General features: G+C 57.8%; 1 protein-coding gene and 1 long non-coding RNA gene across 2 annotated transcripts; one reads left to right on the top strand and one right to left on the bottom strand.

Annotated features, from left to right (window-relative positions):
• Nucleotides 1–9,413: 9,413 nt before the first annotated feature.
• LOC140680295 (uncharacterized) lies at nucleotides 9,414–11,165 on the bottom strand. The gene is made up of 2 exons (XR_012051453.1): nucleotides 10,737–11,165; nucleotides 9,414–9,646 (listed from the first exon to the last, which is right to left on the bottom strand). It is a non-coding gene; the product is annotated as an uncharacterized lncRNA (long non-coding RNA).
• A 668-nt stretch (nucleotides 11,166–11,833) lies between these two features.
• Nucleotides 11,834–21,785, top strand: TBX2 (T-box transcription factor 2). Its single transcript, XM_030288018.4, has 7 exons — nucleotides 11,834–12,393; nucleotides 13,153–13,420; nucleotides 15,929–16,075; nucleotides 17,273–17,349; nucleotides 17,431–17,600; nucleotides 18,830–19,443; nucleotides 20,295–21,785. Exons 1-7 carry the CDS (start codon nucleotides 12,029–12,031, stop codon nucleotides 20,739–20,741), a joined length of 2,088 nt encoding a protein of 695 aa, XP_030143878.4. The 5' UTR covers nucleotides 11,834–12,028; the 3' UTR covers nucleotides 20,742–21,785.
• The last annotated feature ends 348 nt before the right edge of the window (nucleotides 21,786–22,133 follow it).

Consider the following 22,133-nt stretch of genomic DNA (forward strand, 5'->3'; position numbering starts at 1 on the left):
TTCCAAGGAGAGGGGTAGGGGACAAAGTTCTCGTGGAGGAAGGAGGAAGGAGGAAGGAGGAAAGAGGCTCTTCTCCCTCCTGCCTGGGACAGCCTGGCTGCTTCTGGCTGAGCACACAAAGTGGGATAGCACATAACACAGAGTGGTGTCATTGCAAATGTATTTGTTGTTGGCAGGCATTAAATCACTTTTTATAAGTGCTGCAATATGGCCATGTGGAAATTCCCAGTCTGCAAGAAGCTCCTTTGAATCAGGATGTTTTGTTTAAAGTCGGGGGGGAAGAGATTCAAAAAAACCCTACAAATTGGGGCTGTACCAAAATATTTTCAGTCTGGTTCATTGAAAAGAATGTCCTAATTCTCTGCTGTTGATAGCCCTGTAGCCAAACTGTTAAGAAAGCCTAGAGCCTAAAAAAAAAAAAAAATAAGCATTGCCATGAGGTGGCTAATTTAACTTCAATTTGATACTTTCACAGATGACCCAGCAGAATAACCACTGACTTCCAGCTCTCCTGTGAGCCAGAGAAAGCTGAGTGTGTTGCAGTGATGACTGTATAGGATCTGATTCATTGATAACTCCATGAGGTCTCAATTATCACTAACTCTAAGGTCTGTAGGGTCTGATTTAATGATAATTTTATAGGATTTTGTTCCATAATAACTCTGAAGGATCTGATTCATTAGTAACTCTATTTGATGCAACACATCCCTGCACTGTGTTCTTCAGTCACACCACACTCCTGCTCCCACCCATGGCCCTAAAAGCCCCTCATTTCAGCTGGGTGACCTCGTGCCACACCACCTTCCTCCTCCTCAGCCCAGCAGCCATATGAGAACTCATTTTCAGGCCCCAGGAGAGACTATCTCTGTTCCTTGACAAATCTAGAAGCTGTTCTTAAGGGAGGTTTACCCCTGACTTTAACACAACCAGGTTTTTAGTCCAGGAACTTGATCCAAAGCCCACTTAAAAATAACCAGAGGCTCGTGGTCTTTGCAGGATTTCGGGTGAGCAGCTCCTGCCGCGGTGGAAATTCTCCAGGTGAGTTTCTGACACGCCAGGTTCTCAAGCACAGCAGCTGGCAGCCCAGCAAGAATGTTGTGCCATGATATAAACCAAAGAGCCCAAGAGACACGGGGACTTGCAGGTTTTTAAACTGTTTCCAGTAGTTGTAAGCAGAGGGCTCCTGCTGAGTTCAAAAGGCAAAACGTCTCATTTAAAGCGGGGCGGACTGTATATCACTCTGGGCATAAAGTGGGGCTCTTCTATTAAAAGTTGAGTTCAGATTTCATGAATTAACATGAAATATTGCTTTCTTATCCTACCCTGGTTTCTGTAATAAACACACGCGTGTAGCAGGCTTAAATCATGGGAGGGGGACGTTGGGCAGTTGGAAAAGGAGTGGGGAGGGAATGGATTTCCATGGTGGCAGCTTGGAGTTGGAATGAAATCAGATCTCGGGAGCAGTGCAGGGCTTGGGTGGAACCATCAGGTTCACTGGTGCTTTGCAGAGCTCAGGGTTTGGTGGTTTGCTTTGCCCCAGCCCAGGCAAAGCCCATCCTGTCCCTGTCCCTCTGAGGGGACAGACTCTGTCCTGCTCTGAGCAGCGTTCCCCAGGCCCAGAACATTTGCTGGGACAAGGCAAAGGGCAAAATACTGCCAAGATCTCCATCCTCCTTCCTCAGCAGAGAACCCAGAGCAGAGTTTGGCAAACACACTTTGCACACTGCAAAGTGGAGCTGTGAAATCCCTGATCGCTGCTCCCTGCCAAGCAAGGGGACAAATCCATGGTGATCCCACCAGGGCTTCCTCAGGAACCTTTTGAGCATCCAAACCACGGCTGCGCCACGTCTCTACATTTATTTTCTCCCTCCTTTGCTCTGGCTTGTTGCTGTGCAGGGTAGGAAAGTTTGCGCCATTTCCTGTTGTCTTTCCCTTATGCTCCTGAGATATTGTAAAAATGTTCGGTATCCTCCAGTAGGTTGTAATCACTTCACCCTAATGTTTCACAGCTGCTAAGTGTAACTTTAAACCCAACCATTTGAGTGCTTACAATTAGCGAGTCAATGGGGCTGAGATCGGGTCTTTGTGATTGCAAAAAGGAGAAAACGAAACTTTTTTTTTTTTTTTTTTTTTTAAACCCTGAGTTTTAATTGGATAAAACGGGAACAAAAGTTGTGTAGACGAGGGGTTTTTGGGTTTGTATTTTTTTTTTTTAATTCAATAAATGATTAGTGGCTTGTGTGCTAGGGGAAAAAAAAATAATTGGATCCACTGCTTGGCCTGTTTCACAGATGGAAAAGGCACCGGGACAAGCATTTGTCTGCGGCAGCGCCTGTGCTGGGGCCGGGCTGCTGGGACAGAATTGGGAAGGGACGAGAGGATCAGCCGGGCAGAGCATCCCTCTGTCCTCTGTCCCTCTGTCCCTCTGTCCTTCTGTCCCTCTGTCCTCTGTCCCTCTGTGCCTGGGCATTGACACTGTCCCATCAATTGCCACCCACCCTCCCTGGGCTCAGGTGTCATTTGAAGCTGTGCATCTGTCAGCGAGTTCCCAGACTGAATTTCTGCCTTTTTGGGAGTTTCTGCTGCAGGAAATGACGCTGAAATACTGCCAGCAGGGTCAGGGGCTCGCAGCCTTCCCTGGCACCTCCATCTCCTTCCCTGGGGATGGGCACAGAGCAGGGATGCTGCTCCCTGGCAGCTTCTCCTCCGTGGAAAGCATTCCCACCACCTGATTATAAATACTAATTAATAGCAAAGCCCTGCTCTAGATCAAGAAGGAGGCTCTGAATTTTCTTGGGAACTTTGCTGTCTGAAAGGTAGCAGAAATATTCCCCAGCACTCAGCCTATCAGTGGGTCAATTTTACGGTGAGCAGCCATACAAAGTTAATTTCTAATTTAATACAATGTTAAAAGGTTGTCAGGTTAAAATCTAATCTATAAACAAGACATGAAACATCTCTTTAATAAAAACAAGTATTGCTAACCAGTCCTGGCTCAAACCACAGGCTTCTGCTTCTTTTATAGGGTATCATTATTTCCCAGTGAGTATTTACAATATTATTACAGGACATTAATAAAAGGTGATGCCACTGCCCATGAGCATTAATCCCACTCCCATCCAGCCCCTTTTCTGGAGAGGTGGGAAGTGCCAGCTCGTGGGTCCATGGGAAGAAGGACAGGGAGAGAACTGAATCTATTTTCCCTTAAAAGTGGGATTGTGGGAGCAGGGACACCCTGATGTGTTCTGGAGGAATCGCAGCATCTCTGCATCCCCCAGGGGAGGAGGAGACTCCCCTGGGATGAGATGGGAACCATGGGCGAGCACATTCCTTCCTGAGCAGCTTGGGGAGAGGACTTTGGCAGGGGTCTGCTGTGGGCTGGAGGCTGTGAACCACATTCAGAGCAGCAGAAAACCTGAGAGAGCACCTGGTGAAGAGCTGGCCCTGCTCCCCTCCCACCCTGCACCTATTCCATGACCCCCAGTGGAAAGACCAGGCACATCCCACTGCCTCTCCTCCCATCCAGGGTGCCCACCCTGCAGCCCCCTCCCAAGGCACACTGAATTTTGCTCTTTTTGCTGCAGCCACCTCCCAAGGCACACTGAATTTTGCTCTTTTCACTGCAGCCCCCTCCCAAGGCACATTGAATTTTGCTCTTTTTGCTGCAGCCCCCTCCCAAAGCACACTGAATTTTGCTCTTTTTGCTGCAGCCCCTCCCAAGGCACACTGAATTTTGCTCTTTTTGCTGTCGAAAGGAGAAAGTCCAGCTGTCATGTGGGAGTGATGCCATTGTCCTGCCCGGGTGACTGACCGGACTATGAGACTCCTGCTGCTGGTAGTGCACAGTGTCCGTGGGACTGGGCAGGACCGGGGCTGCCCTTGCCAGGCTCAGCCAAAAACCAGCATGTGTCACCCTGCTGTGGCTCACATGATTAGCTCTGCTATGGGGTGGGTTGGTTTTCCAGGGGGAATCTCACCAGCTCCAAAGGCTTGGATCAGAAATCTGAACTGCCCTCTATGCCCTAGGAGGGGTTTTCCTAAAGAAGACCAAGATTGTGATGGGAGCAGGTGATGCCCAACGCAGCAAGGACTGGAGGGGATGTGAGGTAATTCAGTGTAAGGCTGGAGATGGGATGGGATGGGATAATGGGATGGGATGGGATGGGATGGGATGGGATGGGATGGGATAATGGGATGGGATGGGATGGGATGGGATGGGATGGGATAATGGAATGGGATGGGATAATGGGATGGGATGGGATGGGATAATGGGATGGGATAATGGGATGGGGTGGGGTGGGATGGGATGGGATAATGGGATGGGGTGGGGTGGGATGCCGTGAGGTGAGACAGCACCTGCACATCTGTGCAAGCAGCAGCCCCGTGTGTGAAACCCCTCGGCAGGGCACAGGGTGTGACCTCCCCTCCTTCCACCTGCAGAGGAAGCAGGAGGTGCCCGGGGGGAGCGGCTCAGGTGCTTCCCTGCATCCCACCAGCACCTGCAGGGCAGCGGGATGGGGCTGCCCACCCACGGGCCACCTCGCTGATGCCAAGGGGAGGGAGCAGAGCCGCAGGCAGGCGGAGCTGCAGCTCGGGGAACACAATCTGTGCCCTTAATCCCGGCGTGTCCTGCTCGCTCTCAAATCCCCTCCACTTCACCGAGCGCCTGTAGTGTCAGGCCCGCGGCGGGCGAGGCGGCCCGCGGGGCTGGCGGGGAGGATTTGCTCAAGAGGCGCTGGTTTTAAGGTGAGATTTGAAGGATGGAAGACAGATGGCAACTGGAGAGGACAAACGGATCAAGTGAAGGGTTTGTTTTCAGCGTGGAGGGGAAAACACGGCGGGGAATTAGTGCTGGCTACAAAATGAGGGCTATGAATACCTGCAGCAGCTCAAGCTCTGCCCTTAGCCCGGTGAGTCGGGACCGTCCCGGCAGGAGCGTGGGTTTGTCTGCGGGGATGAATTGGTCCCAGCGCCACTCTGAGTGTCCCAGACAAAGCTGGGAGAAGGGTTATTAACCAACCGGCGGCCCCACCATTGTCCCAACTATCTTTTCTTCCCTTTCAGCCTCCCTCGCCTGGCCCAGGTCTCAAAGACCGTGTGTCAAGAGATTAGTGACCTGCGGGAAGGGCAATTGCTTGTTTTGTGCCGGCAGGCCGGCGTCGGGCTGTTATTGACTTGTTATTTGGTGCTGCCTCCCTTGAGGTATCCATGGAAAACACGCCCTGGAGAACAATCCGCCAGCACCGCCGAGCTCGTGTGGGCGAGGAGCTGGGAGGATGGAAAAGAGGGGCTTGAGGGTTTCGGCATGTCTGCCCGTGCCAAAATCCCCAAATTCCCCGGGAGAGCCCAGCACCTACAGAGAAGTGAGGAAAAATCTGGGCAATGAGAAAATGAAGCGCAAGGCGGAGGTGCCCGGGAATGGGGCTGGATGCAGGGCTGAGATGTGGCCTTGCCCCAGAGCAGTTTGAGTTTCTAGACTGGTTTTAAGAACTGAAAGATGGGAAGAGCCTGTGCTGCCTGCAGGGGCATGTTCCACCTCTCTCCTCTGCTTGGAGGAGCGCTGCGTTTTGGAGGAAATGCAAATCGATGTTATGAGAGTTTGCCCTTCCATGCAGTGCTGGTGTACATCAAATTTGTCAGTGGTGACACAGCCAGGAAAGGGACAGATGCAATGAAAAGTGTTACTCCTGCCCAGGACCAGCTGACGATTTATTCTGGCTGGTTTTATTCTCTCGCCAGTGAAATGCTCTCTCCTATGAACACGAGACAGTGATTTTCTGCAATTCTAAAAGTCAAACCTAGACCAAAACCACAACTCACGTGGCGTGGGACCAGCGGCGTCAGATCCTGCTTTAGATGTGATTCCAGACAAGTTCCCAGATCCCGTCTGAAGCAAACAGGCCGAGCTGTGAGACCCTGTCGGCTCTGCCCACACAGGGCCGCCTCACCCATCCTTCCTTTGATCCTCTAACTCCTGCCAAACTCCTGCCCCGAAGAGGGAGAAAAGGGATTCTGGGGATGCAGGGGGGACTGGGGACCAGGGGGGCTGAGAGACCCTCGTGGGGCTGGGGTCTGCCCTGCACCTTTCCCCTTTTTGCAATGGGAGGGGACTGCACCCACCAGGAACAGTTTGAAAATAAAACTAAGAAGGGAGAGAAAACGGGATGTCTCCTGTCCTTATCTTCGAGGATTTTGTTGCTCAGGTACAAGCAGGGTTCCCGCCCAGAAGGGGATTTTTTTGGGGTGACTGAGGAGGTTGCACCGCGCGTGGAGCCCCCAGTGATTTTTTTTCTCTGCTCCCAGAAGCGATTCTGTCGCTTTTCCCCTGCTCGCCAGGACGTCTCAGGCTGCGGGAGTCGGGCAGCCCCGTCCCGCTGTGCAGCAGAACGACCCCAAATCCAGAGAGGGAACGGAGAGGGGACCCCAAATCCAGAGAGGGAGCAGAGAGGGGACCCCAAATCCAGAGAGGGAGCAGAGAGGGGACCCCAAATCCAGAGAGGGAGCAGAGAGGGGACCCCAACATCGTTTTATCAGATAACACCTTTTGCTGGAGCTGGTGGATTTAAGAGAGGAGCCCCGGCTCGGCCTTCCCGAGACCGGCTTCGCTCGGGGAGCGCGGGTGGGCAGCGGGACCGCGATTATCGATAAGCACCGATAGAGGGACAGCGGGACCGCGATTATCGATAGGCGCCGATAGAGCGTCAGGGGACAGCGGGACCGCGATTATCGATAGGCGCCGATAGAGGGACAGCGGGACCGCGATTATCGATAGGCACCGATAGAGCGTCAGGGGACAGCGGGACCGCGATTATCGATAAGCACCGATAGAGCATCAGGGATCAGCGGGACCGCGATTATCGATAGGCACCGATAGAGCGTCAGGGGACAGCGGGACCGCGATTATCGATAGGCACCGATAGAGGGACAGCGGGACCGCGATTATCGATAGGCACCGATAGAGCATCAGGGGGGACCCGGGAGGGGCAGCGGCACCGACCCCGGGCTCCCGACAAGGGGCGGATCTGCGGCTCCGTTTCCCCGCAGAACCGAGCCGCGGTCACGCGTGGCGGCGGGCGGGGGGGGTTGCTCGCCCCCGGCCCCATCCCATGACGGCGATGAGGCGGCGATAATGCCATTAGCCCGGGATTAGGCTCCCGCGCCGGGATGTGACACACTTTCTCAAATGGAAGTTTTTTAAACAGAGGGATTTGCATGATCCCCCAGCGCGCCCCTCCATCCCCATCCCCGCACCCGTTCCCATCCCCATCCTCGGTGCCAGCCCGGCTTCCAGGCGGGTCCCCTCGCTCTGGCACGGCCCGGCCCGGGGCTCCCGTCTCCTTTTAAGGCAGCGGGCTCGGTGCGGGCTCGGTGCGGGCCCCGACGTGGGGAGCCCCGGGGGCGCGGGGCTGGAGGGGGTCACTCCGCCCCCGCGCAGGGACAGCGCTCCGTAACTCAACAACAACAACAAAAATTAAAATAATTTAAAATTCAATTAAGTGCAGGTTCGCAGCTCAAAGCGGCTCGGTGTAAAGGGAGGATGGAGGATGCGTGTGTCTCCTCCCGGCCGGGCCGGGGTCACTCGCCGCCCGCCCTGCCAAACAGGCTGGGAAATGTGTTTATAAATTGTTCAAACTCTGGATAAACTTCAGCGGCGTTTGTGTCTGCGTCTCCCCGCATGTTGTTATTTTCCAGAAATCTGGATTACTGGAAATATTTTCTTTAAAGCTGGAGAGAAATCCAAACAGTCTGAGGGCAGGGGGATCTCGGGGGGGGGCGGGCCGGGGGCTGGCGGGGCTCCGCGGGGTTCCGGGAGGAAAAGGAGGGTGCTGGTGCCGAGGCTGGTGTCAGATCCAGCATCTCTCTCGATAAAAGGGCATCAGCCGGGCCCCGGTGCCCGCCGGCCCCTCCCCGTCCCCTCCAGCGGGCACCAGAGCACGGCGGGGGAGCAGAGTCGTTTTCCCGGGATCTCCCGGGATAAAGGGATTCCCATCCCGCCGAAGGGTGCGAGGGGAGATGAGGCGCCCCGGAAAAGGAAAGCGGAGGAGGGGTGTCCTGTGCGAGGGTGGGCGAGATCAAACGAGGACAGTTCCATCACACGTGGGGCTCTTTTCCTCTCTAGGTGGAGCGGAGAAAAGGGGCCGAGGAAGCTGCTGGGGCTGCGGGGCCGCCCCTCGCCTCCTCCCCGCCTGCCCCACGGCCCACGGGGGCTGCAGGGCCAGCTCGGGCCGGGGGACGTGCCCCGGGGCTTGGAGGACCCGGTTTCCTTCGGGACGGAGGGATTTCCCCCACCCCGCACCTGCGGCTTCGCTCGGGGGGTCTCGGACGCCCCGGGGAAGGACAGCGACACTCAGCCCGGTGACACCGTGTCCTCCCCACCACGCCACGGCCTGTTCCCACCCCGCCTCGACTCCCCCAATTTGGGAAGGTGCGAGCAGCCAGGCCGCCCTCCCCAAGGGTCTGGGGGTCTCCTCTTGCCGTGGCATCGCTGCCGGGGGTGGGGGGTCGCCCTGGGCACAAGAAAACCCCTTTCGCCTGGTGCACCCCTGCGGGGCCGCCGCAGCCCGGTGGAGCCGGGAGGAGGGGAAGGCGGAGGCCCGGCTGCTTGTGAGAATTGTTATTTTTCATCAATCACCCGCAATTTGTGTAAGTACCCCGGACAGGACACCAGCCGTCCTGCTGGCTGGGGTCACGGAGACAACACAGCGATGGAGAAGAGCAAATTGCATTTGCTCACCAGCTCACAGATCCAAATTACGGCCCTCGCATGGCGCGGGGAAGAGAGCGAAAGGTCCATGTGACATGAGGGAAATATGAAGGACTTTGACAGGTCTTAAACGGCCTGGCGCCAAGGCCTAAGTCTACCGGCTAAAAATAGAAAAGGGATGATGAGTGGAGATGGGCAGAGATGAAAGGGGAAGAGCGAGCGGGGCCGCGATGCGGGCCGGGTGGGGGGCGGGGATGGCCCGACAGGACGGTTTCCCCGGGCTGGACGGGGACGGATCCCCGGGGCAGATCCCCGGGACGGATCCACGAGACAAGCCCGGTCTCCATACGCTCGGCCCGGGAACTGGGGACCGGGAGGCAGGCACGGCGGCCCCGAGCGCTGCTGGGGCAGGTGGGACCCCCTTCCCTCGAAGGGACTGCGCGGGGACACTCCTCGGCCCCGGTTCCAGGGCACGGCTGCCCTCGGGACGGGAACCGAGGCCGGTGCCTCCTCTCTCCCTGCCCGGCGCTCGGTCACCGACGGGCGATGTGCGGGCACGGCCCGTCCATGGGCTCAGGCTCCCGGGTCGTGTCTGGGTCACAGCGCAGTGGGTACCCCGGTCCCCGTTGGTACCCCGGTCCCCGTTGGTACCCCGGTCCCCGTTAGCCCCTCATCCCCGCCGTCGCTACGGAAGGTCGGGACACGAGGCTGCTCTGGATCGGTTTTATTCTCCAGACGAGGTCACAGCGGTGCGGGGGCCGCGGGCGGGGTGCGGGCCGGTGGCCCGGAGGACAGGTGACCTCCTCCCGCGGGGACACGGCTGCTCAGGGCCCAGAATGTCCGGCCCCGCGTCTTCCCGCGGAGCACAGGGCGAGGTGTCCGCGGGAGAACCGTCCTGATGTGGGGAGATTCGCCCCGAGGCAATGAAAGGCTCCACTTTTTCTTTGTGAGGATGGGGGGAAAAATTGGAAAAAAAAAACAAACAAAAAAAAAATACAAGCAAGCCCCACTTTTGCCAAAGCTGCCGTCAGCAGTTTTCCACGGCGGCGAGGAAGCAAAGTCCAAATTGGGTTTAAATTTCAGTCCCCGTTGCCCGTTCAATGGTCAGCGGGGCACCCCCCGTCGGGCGCGGTGCGGGCAGAGGTGAACCTGCCGCGGGACGCGGGGCAGGTGGAGATCGGCCCCGAGAAGAGCCCGGGGATGGGGATGGGGATGGGGATGGGGATGGGGATGGGGATGGGGATGGGGATGGGGATGGGGATGGGGATGGGCTCCCCCGGGGGCTGCGGGCGGGGGTCGCCACCAGCGGGATGAACCGGGGCGGAGGAATAGAGTAGAGAGGTCGGGATGGGAAGGGGACACTCGGGGGTCTCCGCATCCCACCCTGCGCGGGGAGCAGCGACACAGGACCACGAGGGCTCCGAGCTGCTGCGGCCGCGCCTCGCTGCGCATCCGCGGAGCGGGAGGGTCCGGGGGCGGGGGAGGACAGGCCGGGGGGCAGAGGAGTGGGCCGGCCGCCACCCCCCCGTCCCGCCCGGTCGCAGCGCAGGCGGCGGGGCAGGAGCCTTGGAAGGATGGCAGGGCGCTTTTTGAAGATTTGGGGGTAAATATGAAGTGACAAGAGACGGGTCTTTATTGTGAGGGCTCAGCCGCCTGGCGCCAGGGCCCTCTTCAGCCACCGCGGCCCTCAGTTAATCAGCGCAGATCTCCAAACCGGCCTCTCCGAGGGGACACCCACCGCGCCCGCCGCCCCCCCGGGCCCCGGCGCGGCGAGACCGGCCCTAATCCCTCAGCAAACAGCCCCGGAGTGTCCCCCCTCCTCCTTATCTGCCTCCCCCCGCCCGGGTAAACAGCCCCTCCGGCCGGGCACCGCCGCGCTGGCCCCCGGCCGCCAACCCGACGCGCCTCGACGGCGGAGTCCGGGGATCCGCTCCTCCACCGCGGGCGCGGAGCGGCGGGCGGAACCCCCTCCCTGCTCCCGGTCGGGGCGGCTGCCGGGCAGGGTGAGGGGCGACGGCTGGGAGCGACTCACCCGCGCTGGAGGTCGCCGCTCGGGGCCTCGCCGCCGCCCGCAGCTCTCGGTTCCGGCGGCCGCCCCGTCGGCGCTGCGCGGCGGTGCGCGGCGGGGCGCGGAGCGGCGGGCGGGGCGCGCCCCACCGCCATCCGCTCTCCAGGATCTGCCGTAAGGCGGCCGCCGCCGAGCTCCCCCGGCCTCTCCCCCTTCCCCGGCCCGCCGCCCCCGCGGAGACCGGCGGGGGCCTCTGCCGCCGCCCCCCGCCCCCGGGGCTCCGCTCCCCGCTCCGCCGAGGTGGCTCCGCGCTGGCCCCGCACCGGCGGCGCAGCCGGGGCTGACCCGGTATGCGGAAAGGAGCCGGGGGTGGGATTTCGAGCACTTTTCTCTGTCATTGGTTAATATTTTATTCTGTTGACATGTTTTCTTACTGCCGATGCTTCCGACACCTTCTTCTTTTCTTTTTTTTTTTTTTTTTTTTCCCTTCTTCCCTTCCTCCCTCCCTCCGCGCCCCCCCGCGCCCGGAGCTTGGCCGGAGCTGTCAAAACCCCGCCTATGCAGATCCACAATTGGTCTGAAACGCGTAAAATCAGCAATCAAGGGGGCTTGGCTCATTAGCGGGCGGATCAGAGCAGGAAGGACATGTGAGATAGTCACAGTTTTACAGAGATCAGGACAAGATCTCACCGCTCCCACTCGGCTCCTTTGGCCATGAGCAGCCCGAGCCGCAGCGCCGAGCGCGGAGCGCGGAGCCGGGCCGGCCCCGCCGGGGCGCAGCCCGGGCCCGCGGGGGTGTGAGGGCAGCGCGGCCGCCTCTGCTCCGCCGCGCCCCGCGCAGCCCCGCGCAGCCCCGACCCGGCTTTTGTTTCTATTTTAGTGTCGGGAAGGACTTTCCTGGGAGGGCTCGTTCCCTCGCTCGCTCTCCCTCGCTGCAACAACAACAACAAAAAATAAGGACCTACTGTCTCCCCTCCGCAGACCGGGAGTCCCAGGAGCCGGGAACTGCCTCGCTTTTCCTTTTTTTTTCCTTCTTATTTTTAATTTCTTTTTTTTTTTTCTGTTTTTTTTTTTTTTCCTTTTTTTTTTTTTTTTTTTTAAATCCCGAATCTAGTTCGGCTGATTTTCGCCTCCTTTTTATGCTCTTTTTTTTTTTTTTTGGAGTGTGTGTGTGTTGCTGATTTTCCTTCCTCTTCCAGAGACTCGAGCGAGTTCGCTGGGCAGGAGAGGGGGAATAAATAAAACCCAACAAATACCCACACACGCATTTTTGTAAAGGGAATCCCTCTTTTTCTCCTGGATTTGTGGATGCACCGATGAGAGATCCAGCCTTCCCAGGGACTGCCATGGCTTACCACCCCTTCCACGCACCCCGGCCGGCTGACTTCCCCATGTCCGCTTTCCTCGCAGCCGCCCAGCCGTCCTTTTTCCCGGCTCTGGCTCTGCCTCCGGCGGCCTTGGCGAAGCCCATGCCGGACCCGGGGCTGGCCGGGGCGGCCGAGGCCGGGCTGCACGTCTCGGCCCTGGGACACCACCACCAAGCCGCCCATCTGCGCTCGCTCAAAAGCCTGGAACCCGAGGAGGAGGTCGAGGACGACCCCAAAGTAACGCTGGAAGCCAAAGAGCTCTGGGACCAGTTTCACAAGCTGGGCACCGAGATGGTGATCACCAAGTCCGGGAGGTAAGAGCCGGCCCCGCGCAGCCCCCCCGGCCCTCCCCGCACCTGCGCGGCCGCGCAGCGCCCTCGCCCCTCGCTCCATCCCGCTTCCCATCCGATCCCGTGAATTAACGCCGGGACTTTCGATCCCTGGAGTTTTTAGGAGACGTTTTCCCCCCGCTCCTCCGATCTTTCCCGTCACCGCTCCCCCCGCCTCTCATTATTACTTTTCCGAGCGCGATCCCGAATTAAATTCGTGCGCGTTAATTGAGCACTCGGAACCCCCCGCTCGCGTTGTCTGCGCCGCTTCCCGCTGCTTCCTTCCCTCCTGCCAAACTTTCCCCACGTCCGGGGTCGTCCCCGGCCCTGTCCGTGGCCGTCCCCGGCCCTGTCCGTGGCCCCGAGCCCGGGGAGGCAGCCCGAGGTGCTGAGCGAGCGGGTCGCAAAAGGCAGAGAAATGGGGAAAAACAAAGATATGTTTTCGCCCCTTATTTCCCGAAATGGGATTTTTGAGCTCTTTCCCTGCTTCCTGCCACGGTGTGGGATGAGAAGAGGTGGGACGTGAGTTAGGCTGGGAACCCTCAGCGAGCCAAAGTAAAAGATGGTGGTTTGGGAGCAGCAGCCGAGGCCGGGCGGTACCGGGGGCTCGGTGGGGTCGGTCCGGCCGGTACCGGGGGCTCGGTGGGGTCGGTCCGGCCGGTACCGGGGGCTCGGTGGGGCCGCGGCCGTCGGGGGTCGGCGGCGGGCGGGGGCAGCCCTGTACTGCTCTGGGTCTCTCCGCAGGAGGATGTTCCCCCCGTTCAAGGTGCGGGTGAGCGGCCTGGACAAGAAGGCCAAGTACATTTTGCTGATGGATATAGTGGCGGCCGACGACTGCCGGTACAAATTCCACAACTCCCGCTGGATGGTGGCTGGCAAGGCCGACCCGGAGATGCCCAAGCGCATGTACATCCACCCCGACAGCCCGGCCACGGGGGAGCAGTGGATGGCCAAACCTGTTGCCTTTCACAAGCTCAAGCTCACCAACAACATCTCGGATAAGCACGGCTTTGTAAGTGCGGCTGCGGGGCAGAGCGGAGCCCCCCGGGCAGGCACGGGCTGTGCCCGGTGCGGGGTTTGCCCGGTGCGGGGGCTGCCCGTGATCTCCCCGGAGAAACCGCGGGGCTTTAGAGCCTCCTCCAGCCGGGTCTGGCTGAGCAGCGGGGCCTGGCCGGGCCTTTGCGGTGGCCTGGCTGTCCCGCAGCCCCCGGTCGTGCCCGGTACCGAGGGGCAGCTCCCGTTCTCCGGGGGAAAAATGAGAGTTGGGCTGCGGGCAGCCTCGGGCTCCCCTTGGCTCCCACATCCCCGACCTCTCCGGCCTCTCCTGCTGCGTCCTGCCGACCTTCGAGGCTCTGTGGGGAGAGGAATTTTGGGAGGTGGATGTGCGGGGCCGAGGCCGTGCGGGGCTGCAGCGAGGGCAGCACCCACGGGGCGGTGGCCGGACTGGGGCTGTGGTGGCCGGACTGGGGCTGTGGTGGCCGGACTGGGGCTGTGGTGGCCGGACTGGGGCTGTGGTGGCCGGACAGGGGCTGTGGTGGCCGGACAGGGGCTGTGGTTGCCACCCGGACCGAGCGGAGCCGGGCCCGGCCGCACCTGCGCTGGGTTTCCGCAGGCGGGAGAAGGGCCGGAATCATTGGCACCATCTGCCTCTGAAAGCCCCTATTTCTAACCCTATTGATGGTATCTGCAACACCTAAAAGAGGTAAAAAAACCCGAAGGAATTAAGGCAAAAAGCTACCAACCAAAATAAACAGAGAAAGGAAAAGGAGAGAGGCAGAGAGAAAAGAAAGACAGCGGAGAGTGTTGGCCATTTGCAGAGTCCCGCAGAAAGCAGGGTCAGAACGCCAGGGGAATGAATGCACGGAGGGGGAAATCCCAGTGCCCCAGCCAGCTCTCCTTCCTCCCAGCGAGCATTTGGGGCGATAAAGGGAAAGTTCATCGCGCAGCGCTGCTGCTACGGGAATTAGCGGGGAGCCGGGCCCGGGGCAGCCGACCCCGCTCGGGTGGGGAACTCAGAGCAGCTCCGCACCTCCCGGAGAACTTTCTTTCCCCTCTCTTTTTATTTTTGTCCCCCTCTCTATTTTCCCACTCTCTCTTTTTTTCTTTTCTTATTTTTTAAAAATTTTTTTTCTCTCTCACTTTCATTTTTTTTTCTCTTAAGGCAGGAAACAGCGTCTTTGTTAAATAATACATTGAGAGGTTATTTATAGCCAGAAAGGTAAATCGATAGAGAAGGAGTCTTAAAAATACCTTCTATTTTTTTGTACTGTTGAATAAGTAGTTTGATTCAGCGCTTTTAACGGTTCGCCTCCTTCAATTAAAGATTTCTGGTATCTGTCGTTGTCCAAAATCCGGACTGTTAAATCTGCGAGATGAGGGTTTAGCCAGTGCCCATCTGGTCAGAGAAGGATGATTATTTTTTTAAAGGAATGCAGATTTGCACGCCTGAATGAGACTTTTTGCACCATTTTTATGATAAATCCCATCTAGATTATATCAATATAACAGCGATCCGACAGTTCATCAGCAGGTGATTATTGCTTGGGTTTAAAAAAAAAGGGGGGGGATTTTTTTTATTGCCTTCTAAACCGAAATGAAGTGATAATTATTTAGCCATTTGCCTGACGTTATTTGACAATAATTACTCAAGCTTTCGCCGTCCCTCTACGAATTCTGGGTAGTGAATTCTGCGTTTCAGTCCGACCACAGCAGGTTGGGGAATTATTTAAAAGCTCTCGTGCAGGAAAGCAGGCAGAGAGGGGCAAGGGGTCGGAGCGGCCCCAGGGGCGCGGCTTGGGGTGTTCAGCCGCTTCCAAAAATCCTCAGCCAAATCGCGGGGAATTTGGGTTTTATTAAAAAAAAAAAAAAAAAAAACCCAAAAAAAAAAACCAGAAAAAACCCAAATCAAACTCAAAAAATAAAACGAAAGGGTAGAGAACAGCTTTGAGTGTTGGCGAGGCTTTCAGACACCTGGCTGGGGGGAAAAAAAAAAAAGTCTGTTCCTTCTGCAGCGTTGCTCCGAGACATAAATTTGTTATGGCTCGTGGTGAAACGCTCCTTTCAGGTCGCAGGAGCTGGCTGGGGCTGGCACCGGCTCCTGCCGCCCCCGACACTCACCCAGAGCCTTTTAACATTATTTTTTTTTTTTTTGTGGTGGTGAGGGATAGTCATTTATTTTTAAGCACGGAAATATGAAAAACGATGAGAAACCTGTCGAAAAGTCGCCTCGCGTTTGCAGGGTTGTAATAAAACTGGGAGATCCCTTTTGCTGCTTTATTGCCGCAAAGATGCGTTCTGCCTGCGTTCCCTGACCTCCTTCTTTGGGGACAGATCCTGCAATGGCATCAACAACAAAAATAAATCTCCTTCTCCGGCATCTGCCGGCGTTCCTTCCTCACGGTGGATTTGAGTGGTGTGCTTTTTCGGGATGTTTTCGGGAGAAAAGGGGTTTTTTTTCGGGAGGGAGCTGGACGCGTGGGGCTGACGGCAGCCGCGGGCTGTGCTCTCTCGCCCACCCCAGACCATCCTGAACTCCATGCACAAGTACCAGCCCAGGTTCCACATCGTCCGGGCCAACGACATCCTCAAGCTGCCCTACAGCACCTTCCGCACCTACGTGTTCCCCGAGACCGACTTCATCGCCGTCACTGCCTACCAGAACGACAAGGTACGGCCGGGCAGCCCTGCCCTGTCCCTGTCCCTGTCCCTGTCCCTGTCCCTGTCCCTGTCCCCGTTCTCACCCCTGTCCCATCCCTCACCCCATATCAGGGTATTTTTGTGTGCATGCATGTTAGCGAGGATATTTTGGTGCAAAAAGCAGCGATGGTAGAAAGGTTAAACCTCAAGCCCTCAGAGTAGGATGCACTCTCACACTGCTTGCATTATTATGGCTGTTTTTAGTGTTAACATTAATGCTGTCGTCAGTGTTTTTATTATGACTGGGAATAATCCCCTCATGGAGTTTGTTGCCCCTTTCTGGGCTGTGGGAGTCTTTGCTGCAGGCCCAGGCAGTGAAGAGCAGCACCAGGCCTGGGCAGCCTCACCAAGAAGGTGCCCAGGGCTCTGGAGGAGCCAAAAAACGGAGGCAGATAAGCTAATTTTAGTTGCTTTCATGATTTAGCAAGTGTCACCCTGTGAGCAGGCAGAGCCAGGAGAGCACGATGGGGAGCAGAGAGCCTCTGCCGTCCCCTTCCAAGAGTCGTGTGTGCATTTTAACCCAAAAGCTGACCCCCACCTCCACCCCTGGCTGCTGATGCTAATTGACAGCTCTGTCTGAGGGTCCTGGTGGGCTTGTTTCCCTCGTAAAGTTTATGGCGAAGAGTCACAATCGATTAAAGAGCACTTTGTCTGCTCGCCCGCCGCAAGCTGAGCGGGCCCGGCCGTGGGCCCCGTCGGGCGGGGGATGCTCCGGGCCGGGGGATGCTCCGGGCCGGGGGATGATCCGGGCCGGGGGATGTTCGGACCGGGGGATGCTCGGGCCGGGGGATGCTCCGGGCTGGGGGATGCTGGGGCCGGGCAGCCGGGCCTTTTGCAGAGCCCCTCTCGGGGCCGTGTTTCAGGGCCATGCATTATTGACCGCCCTGATGTCGCCGTCCCCAGCAGCAGCCCGTGGCAGGGAGGGACAAGAATAGCTTTTAACCAGCACCGCGCGGCTCAGTCGCCATCTTCCCTCCGGGGGGCCGTGAAAAATAACTTCCTATCATTAAGCCGCTATTAATAATTCAAGCCCAAACCTCAGCATCATTTTTAATAAAGCATGCGGTGTGTTAACGCGGGTTCCGCACCCCGACGGCGGCGAGGAGAGACGGGGGGGCAGCCAGAGCTTCACGAACGCCGCCCTCTCTCTCCTTCTCCCCTCTCGCAGATCACGCAGCTGAAAATCGACAACAACCCCTTCGCGAAGGGCTTTCGGGACACGGGCAATGGGCGGCGGGAGAAGAGGTAAGGGGTGCGCCCGTCCGTCCCCCCGGTTCCGCGGCCTCGGGGGTACAGCCGGTGACCGACGCTGCCTGTCACCCGCAGGAAGCAGCTGTCCCTGCCGGCCCTGCGGATGTACGAGGAGCCCTGCAAGCCCGAGAGAGACGGCGGAGAGTCGGACGCCTCCTCCTGCGAGCCCTCGGCCGTGCGCGATGCTCTGCACTCGCCCGTGGGTGCCCTCCCCAGCCCCCTGCGCCTCAAGGGCAGCGGCAGAGGTAAGGCAGCAGTGGCGGTCCCCAAATGTCCCCAAGCGTTCTGCTCCCTCGGGACTGCTGCGTGCCGATTTCCTGTGGGCAGCGAGGCAAAAGCGCAGGAAAATAAAGATGGGGATGCGCGCAGGGGAGTTCGGGGGTGGAAAGGATAAAAACAGAGGAAACGCAAGTGACATTCATAAGTTGCAATGTTTTTCTCTCTACGTATTTTCTTTTGAATATATATTTGATCCTCTGTACACCTGATGTCTTGTATTTATATAATACAAGAAGAAATGGCAAATGCGCTCGCCACATTAGCCCGGCGTGCCCTGCCTTCCATGGGAATCTCACAAAAAAGAGAGAAAATAAAGAGAAAATAAAAAGAATTAATACATTTGAAAGAGGAAAACGATGTTGTAACGCCAGGGCTGCAGGCTGGTAAATGAAATTAAACCAGCATCTCCCATGCTGCAGTTGTTCGATGCTGGGTTTTGTCTTGCCGCACTATCAATCTGCTCTTTAAACTTTCCACCAACTCGATTCCCTGCAAACCTTCATCAAAACTGCAACCCCCCACCCCGAGCTGCAGGGAGGGTTTATTACACCCCTCTCCACTTTCAAAGGCTTCCCCGAATATTTGCCCCAGCCTGCAGAGCCTCACCTCACCCGCACCAAAAGGCTTTTCTCGTTTAGTGGAGCCGTTCAGGCAGGGGCTCAGCTCCCCTCGCCCTCGCCTCGCATCCCCCTGCCTCCTCTGAGAGCTCAATGGGGTTTTTCAAATTAAATCCCTTTTTAGGGAAGTCTGTACCATACTGCCAGCCTTAAAACTGCCTCTTTAACCTGTGTCAACCTGCACATTTGGAATAAATCCACGGCGCGCTGGCAATCGGCTCCGTGTAATTAAATACACGCAGGACCATTTCCTGCCGCGCTGTCCACTGCCCACTCTCCTCATCCCCGCTCCAGCCCGCTTGGACTTCGCAGCTCAGGAGAGCGATGCTGTAATAGCTTCTGGTTCTCCATCAAACATGGTTTTCCTGTCTGGCACAGCCACAGGACGTGCTGCTGTTAATCCCCATTCCCCAGAGTGACCGTAGCACGAGGGGCCATTTCTGCCCCCAAAATGAGTCTCTCCCATTAATAACGATGGTTGCAACCTCTCCCTGACACCGGGGCTCTTGTGAGCCACCCCTTCCTCGCCTCCCCTGGCTGCTTCTGCTCTGACCCTCTGCCCCTCCATCCCCTTGCAGAGGAGAAGCCAGGGCCCGACAGCGACGCGGAGGTGGAGAAGGTGCCCGAGGAGCGGCCGGTGGCAGCAGCCAGCCCCAGCGCGGAGGACGCGACGCCCCGCGGCAGCCCCCGGTGCCCGGAGGAACGGAGCAAGGAGAGGCACAGCCCGGAGAAAGCCAAGGATGCTGCATCCCCCCGGGAGGCTCCTGCCGAGGGCCTGTTCGGCACACGGGGCCTGGAGAAGGACAAGGTGGAAGGAAGGAGGAAAGAGACGGACCCGGGCAAGAAGGACACAGAGAGTGGTGGGCTGGGCAAGGAGGCCTTCGCCCCGCTGATGGTGCACACGGACAGCCCCCCGCACCTGAGCACCGGGCACCTGCAGAGCCTGGCGCTCTCCGGCCTCCATGGGCAGCAGTTCTTCAGCCCGCTGGGCGCTGGGCAGCCCCTCTTCATCCACCCAGGACAGTTCGCCATGGCCCCCGGCGCCTTCTCTGCCATGGGCATGGGACACTTGCTGGCCTCGGTGACCGGCGGGGGCAGCCTGGAGAACGGAGCCCTCTCGTCCGCCCCGGGCGCAGCAGGGACGGCCACCCCCTTCCCTTTCCACCTCTCCCAGCACATGTTGGCCTCTCAGGTAAGCCTCGTGTCCCCATTCCTATCCCTGCTGTCCAGCTGGGCCCTGGAATCTCCTCTTCACGTCCTCCCAAAAGGCTCCCTGAGTGAGCAGAGCGCTTTGGGGATGCAGGTCAGGCCCGGCCAGTGTCACCCCCAGTGTGGGGACATGCAGGGTCGCCCCATTGCAGGGAAGGAGCTGCTGGTGCCCCCAGCCTCCCCCAGGCCCTCTGCAGCCCATAGGGCCAAGGGGTGACACACCCCTGAGACATTACCAGATTTGGCTCAGGCAGAGCGCAGAGGACATTTTGAAGTCAGTTTTGGGGTTGGATTGAGAAGGAATCTCGATTTTTTTTTTTGCAGCTGCTATGGTTCCTCCATAGTCAAGGGCAGAGTCAGGAGCTGTGGCCCTGCCTGACCTGGCTGTCCCCATCCAGCAGCTCCCTGTCTTCCTGTCAGCTCCGAAGCGCTCCCACAGCGCCTGCGCTGGTGTTGCCTTCCCCATCTCCCCTGATGGAAAAGAGATGTCTTTGAACTCCCCTAATTTATCCATCCTGCTTAACAATGTGTTTTAACGCGGTTAAGGGGCTGCGATGCTGCACAGGCAGCGTGTGGGGAGGGGACGGGGCACATCTCAGACAGGTGTTTGCTCTCCGTGCCACCAGCCCGGCTCAGCATGGGGCAGACGGGGCTGTACCCCGTCCCTCAGCCCTTTCCACACGGATACCCCCACATTCTGTTTTTAGGGTGACGTTGGGCTGTTCCATCTTTACCTCGGCTTGTTTTTTGGGGGGACAGGCAGGATGTGGGGGGCTGTGGGGGGGACTCAGCAGAGCAGCAGCACAACTCGGACCACTCTTTTTTTCCCCGCAGGGAATCCCGATGCCCACCTTCGGCGGACTCTTCCCCTACCCCTACACCTACATGGCAGCGGCCGCAGCGGCCGCCTCGGCCATGCCCGCCAGCAGCGCGGCCGCTGCGGGGCCGCTGTCCCGCAACCCTTTCCTGGGCAGCAGCCGGCCCCGCCTGCGCTTCAGCCCCTACCAGCTGCCGGTCAGCATCCCGCCCAGCACCAACCTGCTGACCACCGGCCTGCCCGCCAGCCTCAACCCCGGCTCCGAGGGCTCCAAGGCGGGCAGCAGCCGCGAGTCCAGCCCCCTGCCCGAGGTGCCCCCGCACAAGGGGGGCAGCCAGCGCCCCGCTGCCTCGCCCAAGGGCTCCCTGAAGGAGTCCCTCAATGAACTGCAGAACATCCAGAGACTGGTGAGCGGGCTGGAGAGCCAGCGGGAGCTGTCACCCGGCAGGGAGTCCCCGAAGTGAGCGGTGGGGTGGGCAGTGAGCCCTCCCGGCGGGGCGGACAAGCACTGGTGTTTTTGTACAGCACAGTAGGAATATTTATTTAGGGCTGGGAGCGGATAGGGAGAGGGGTGCTGGAGCACAGGGACCGTGCGGAGCCACCACCCCAGAGCCAGGAGGGAGCAGCTGGAGGGCAGGGCTTGCCCACCCCATCCCCCCAATTCCAGCGAGGCCACGCAGCCCCCAGGACCCCCCAGTTCCCCGCTCCGGGCACTGGGCAGCTCGGGGGAGGGAGGGTGAGGAGCTGGTGCCCAGACACCTGATGGACAGGGCGGCCCCTGCCTCAGTGGGGAATGAGAGGGGCCAAACCCTCATCTGTGCAAGGGGAGGGGGAAGGAAAAAGATAATTTAAAAATAAAAAATAAAAAAAAAAAACAACAGAGGTAAGAAACGGAAGATGGAAACCAAACCGCCTCGGCAGCCGCCGCCGCGCAGGGCGGGGGGAGCCTCGTGGGTACCTGGGCAGATATTTATGAAATAAATGGTAATTTGTGTAAATAAGCTATAAGGATCCCAGAATATGCAAATTGGTATTAATTTATTCAGAGTTGTACATTGGTGTGTACATAATATTTAGAGTTTAACTCCTCGCATTTAAGTTTTTTTCGTTTTTTTTTTTTCATTTTACATGAACATATATATTGTAAATGAAAACTATTTAGCTCTTTGTGATTGAAGGAGATATCGGTTTCTCTGTGTTTTAAAATATTGTTTATCCCGCCTGTTCTCTAGGACAATCATGTGCCACTGATAAAACAATTTTTGGAGTCATTAAAACTAAGATTTCAATCCTTTAACGGACTTTTGCAAGAATAAAATAAACTAACGAATCCAAAACGTAACTAAAATATTGTTACAGTGCGGGGTATAGAGAATGCAGGAATAAACCTCAGGTTTTTATTTTTCACTCCAGAACAAAAAAAGATTAAAAAAAAAGTATAATAAATTTAAATATCACAGGACTGTGCTCTATATTTGTTTTAAAATAAAAAAATACATGATTTGCAACGTGCTGGTTACTCGGGTATCTGTCTGTTCAGTTTTGATGAATTCTCACATCTTTCAATAAAAAAAAAACTCTACTCGGAGAAGTCCTGCCGGCTCCCGCCTGTTTCATTCCCGCTCCGCAGGTGCGCAGCGCCGGGAGCCGCCGGGATTCACCGAGCCGGGACCGCCGGGACCGACCCGCCGGTGCTGCGGGGATGCTCCGGGACCGGCGCACACCGGCAGCGACGGGGATGGAGCGAGCGGGGCAGAGCGGCACCGGCGGTCGTGCGGAAGGGGTGACGGGGAAGGGATGACCCGGGCACACCGGTACCGTTCGGGATGGTGACGGAGCGACCCGGGCACGCCGGT

Source organism: Taeniopygia guttata, chromosome 19, assembly GCF_048771995.1.
Source record: "Taeniopygia guttata chromosome 19, bTaeGut7.mat, whole genome shotgun sequence".
Classification (NCBI taxonomy): Eukaryota; Metazoa; Chordata; class Aves; order Passeriformes; family Estrildidae; genus Taeniopygia; species Taeniopygia guttata.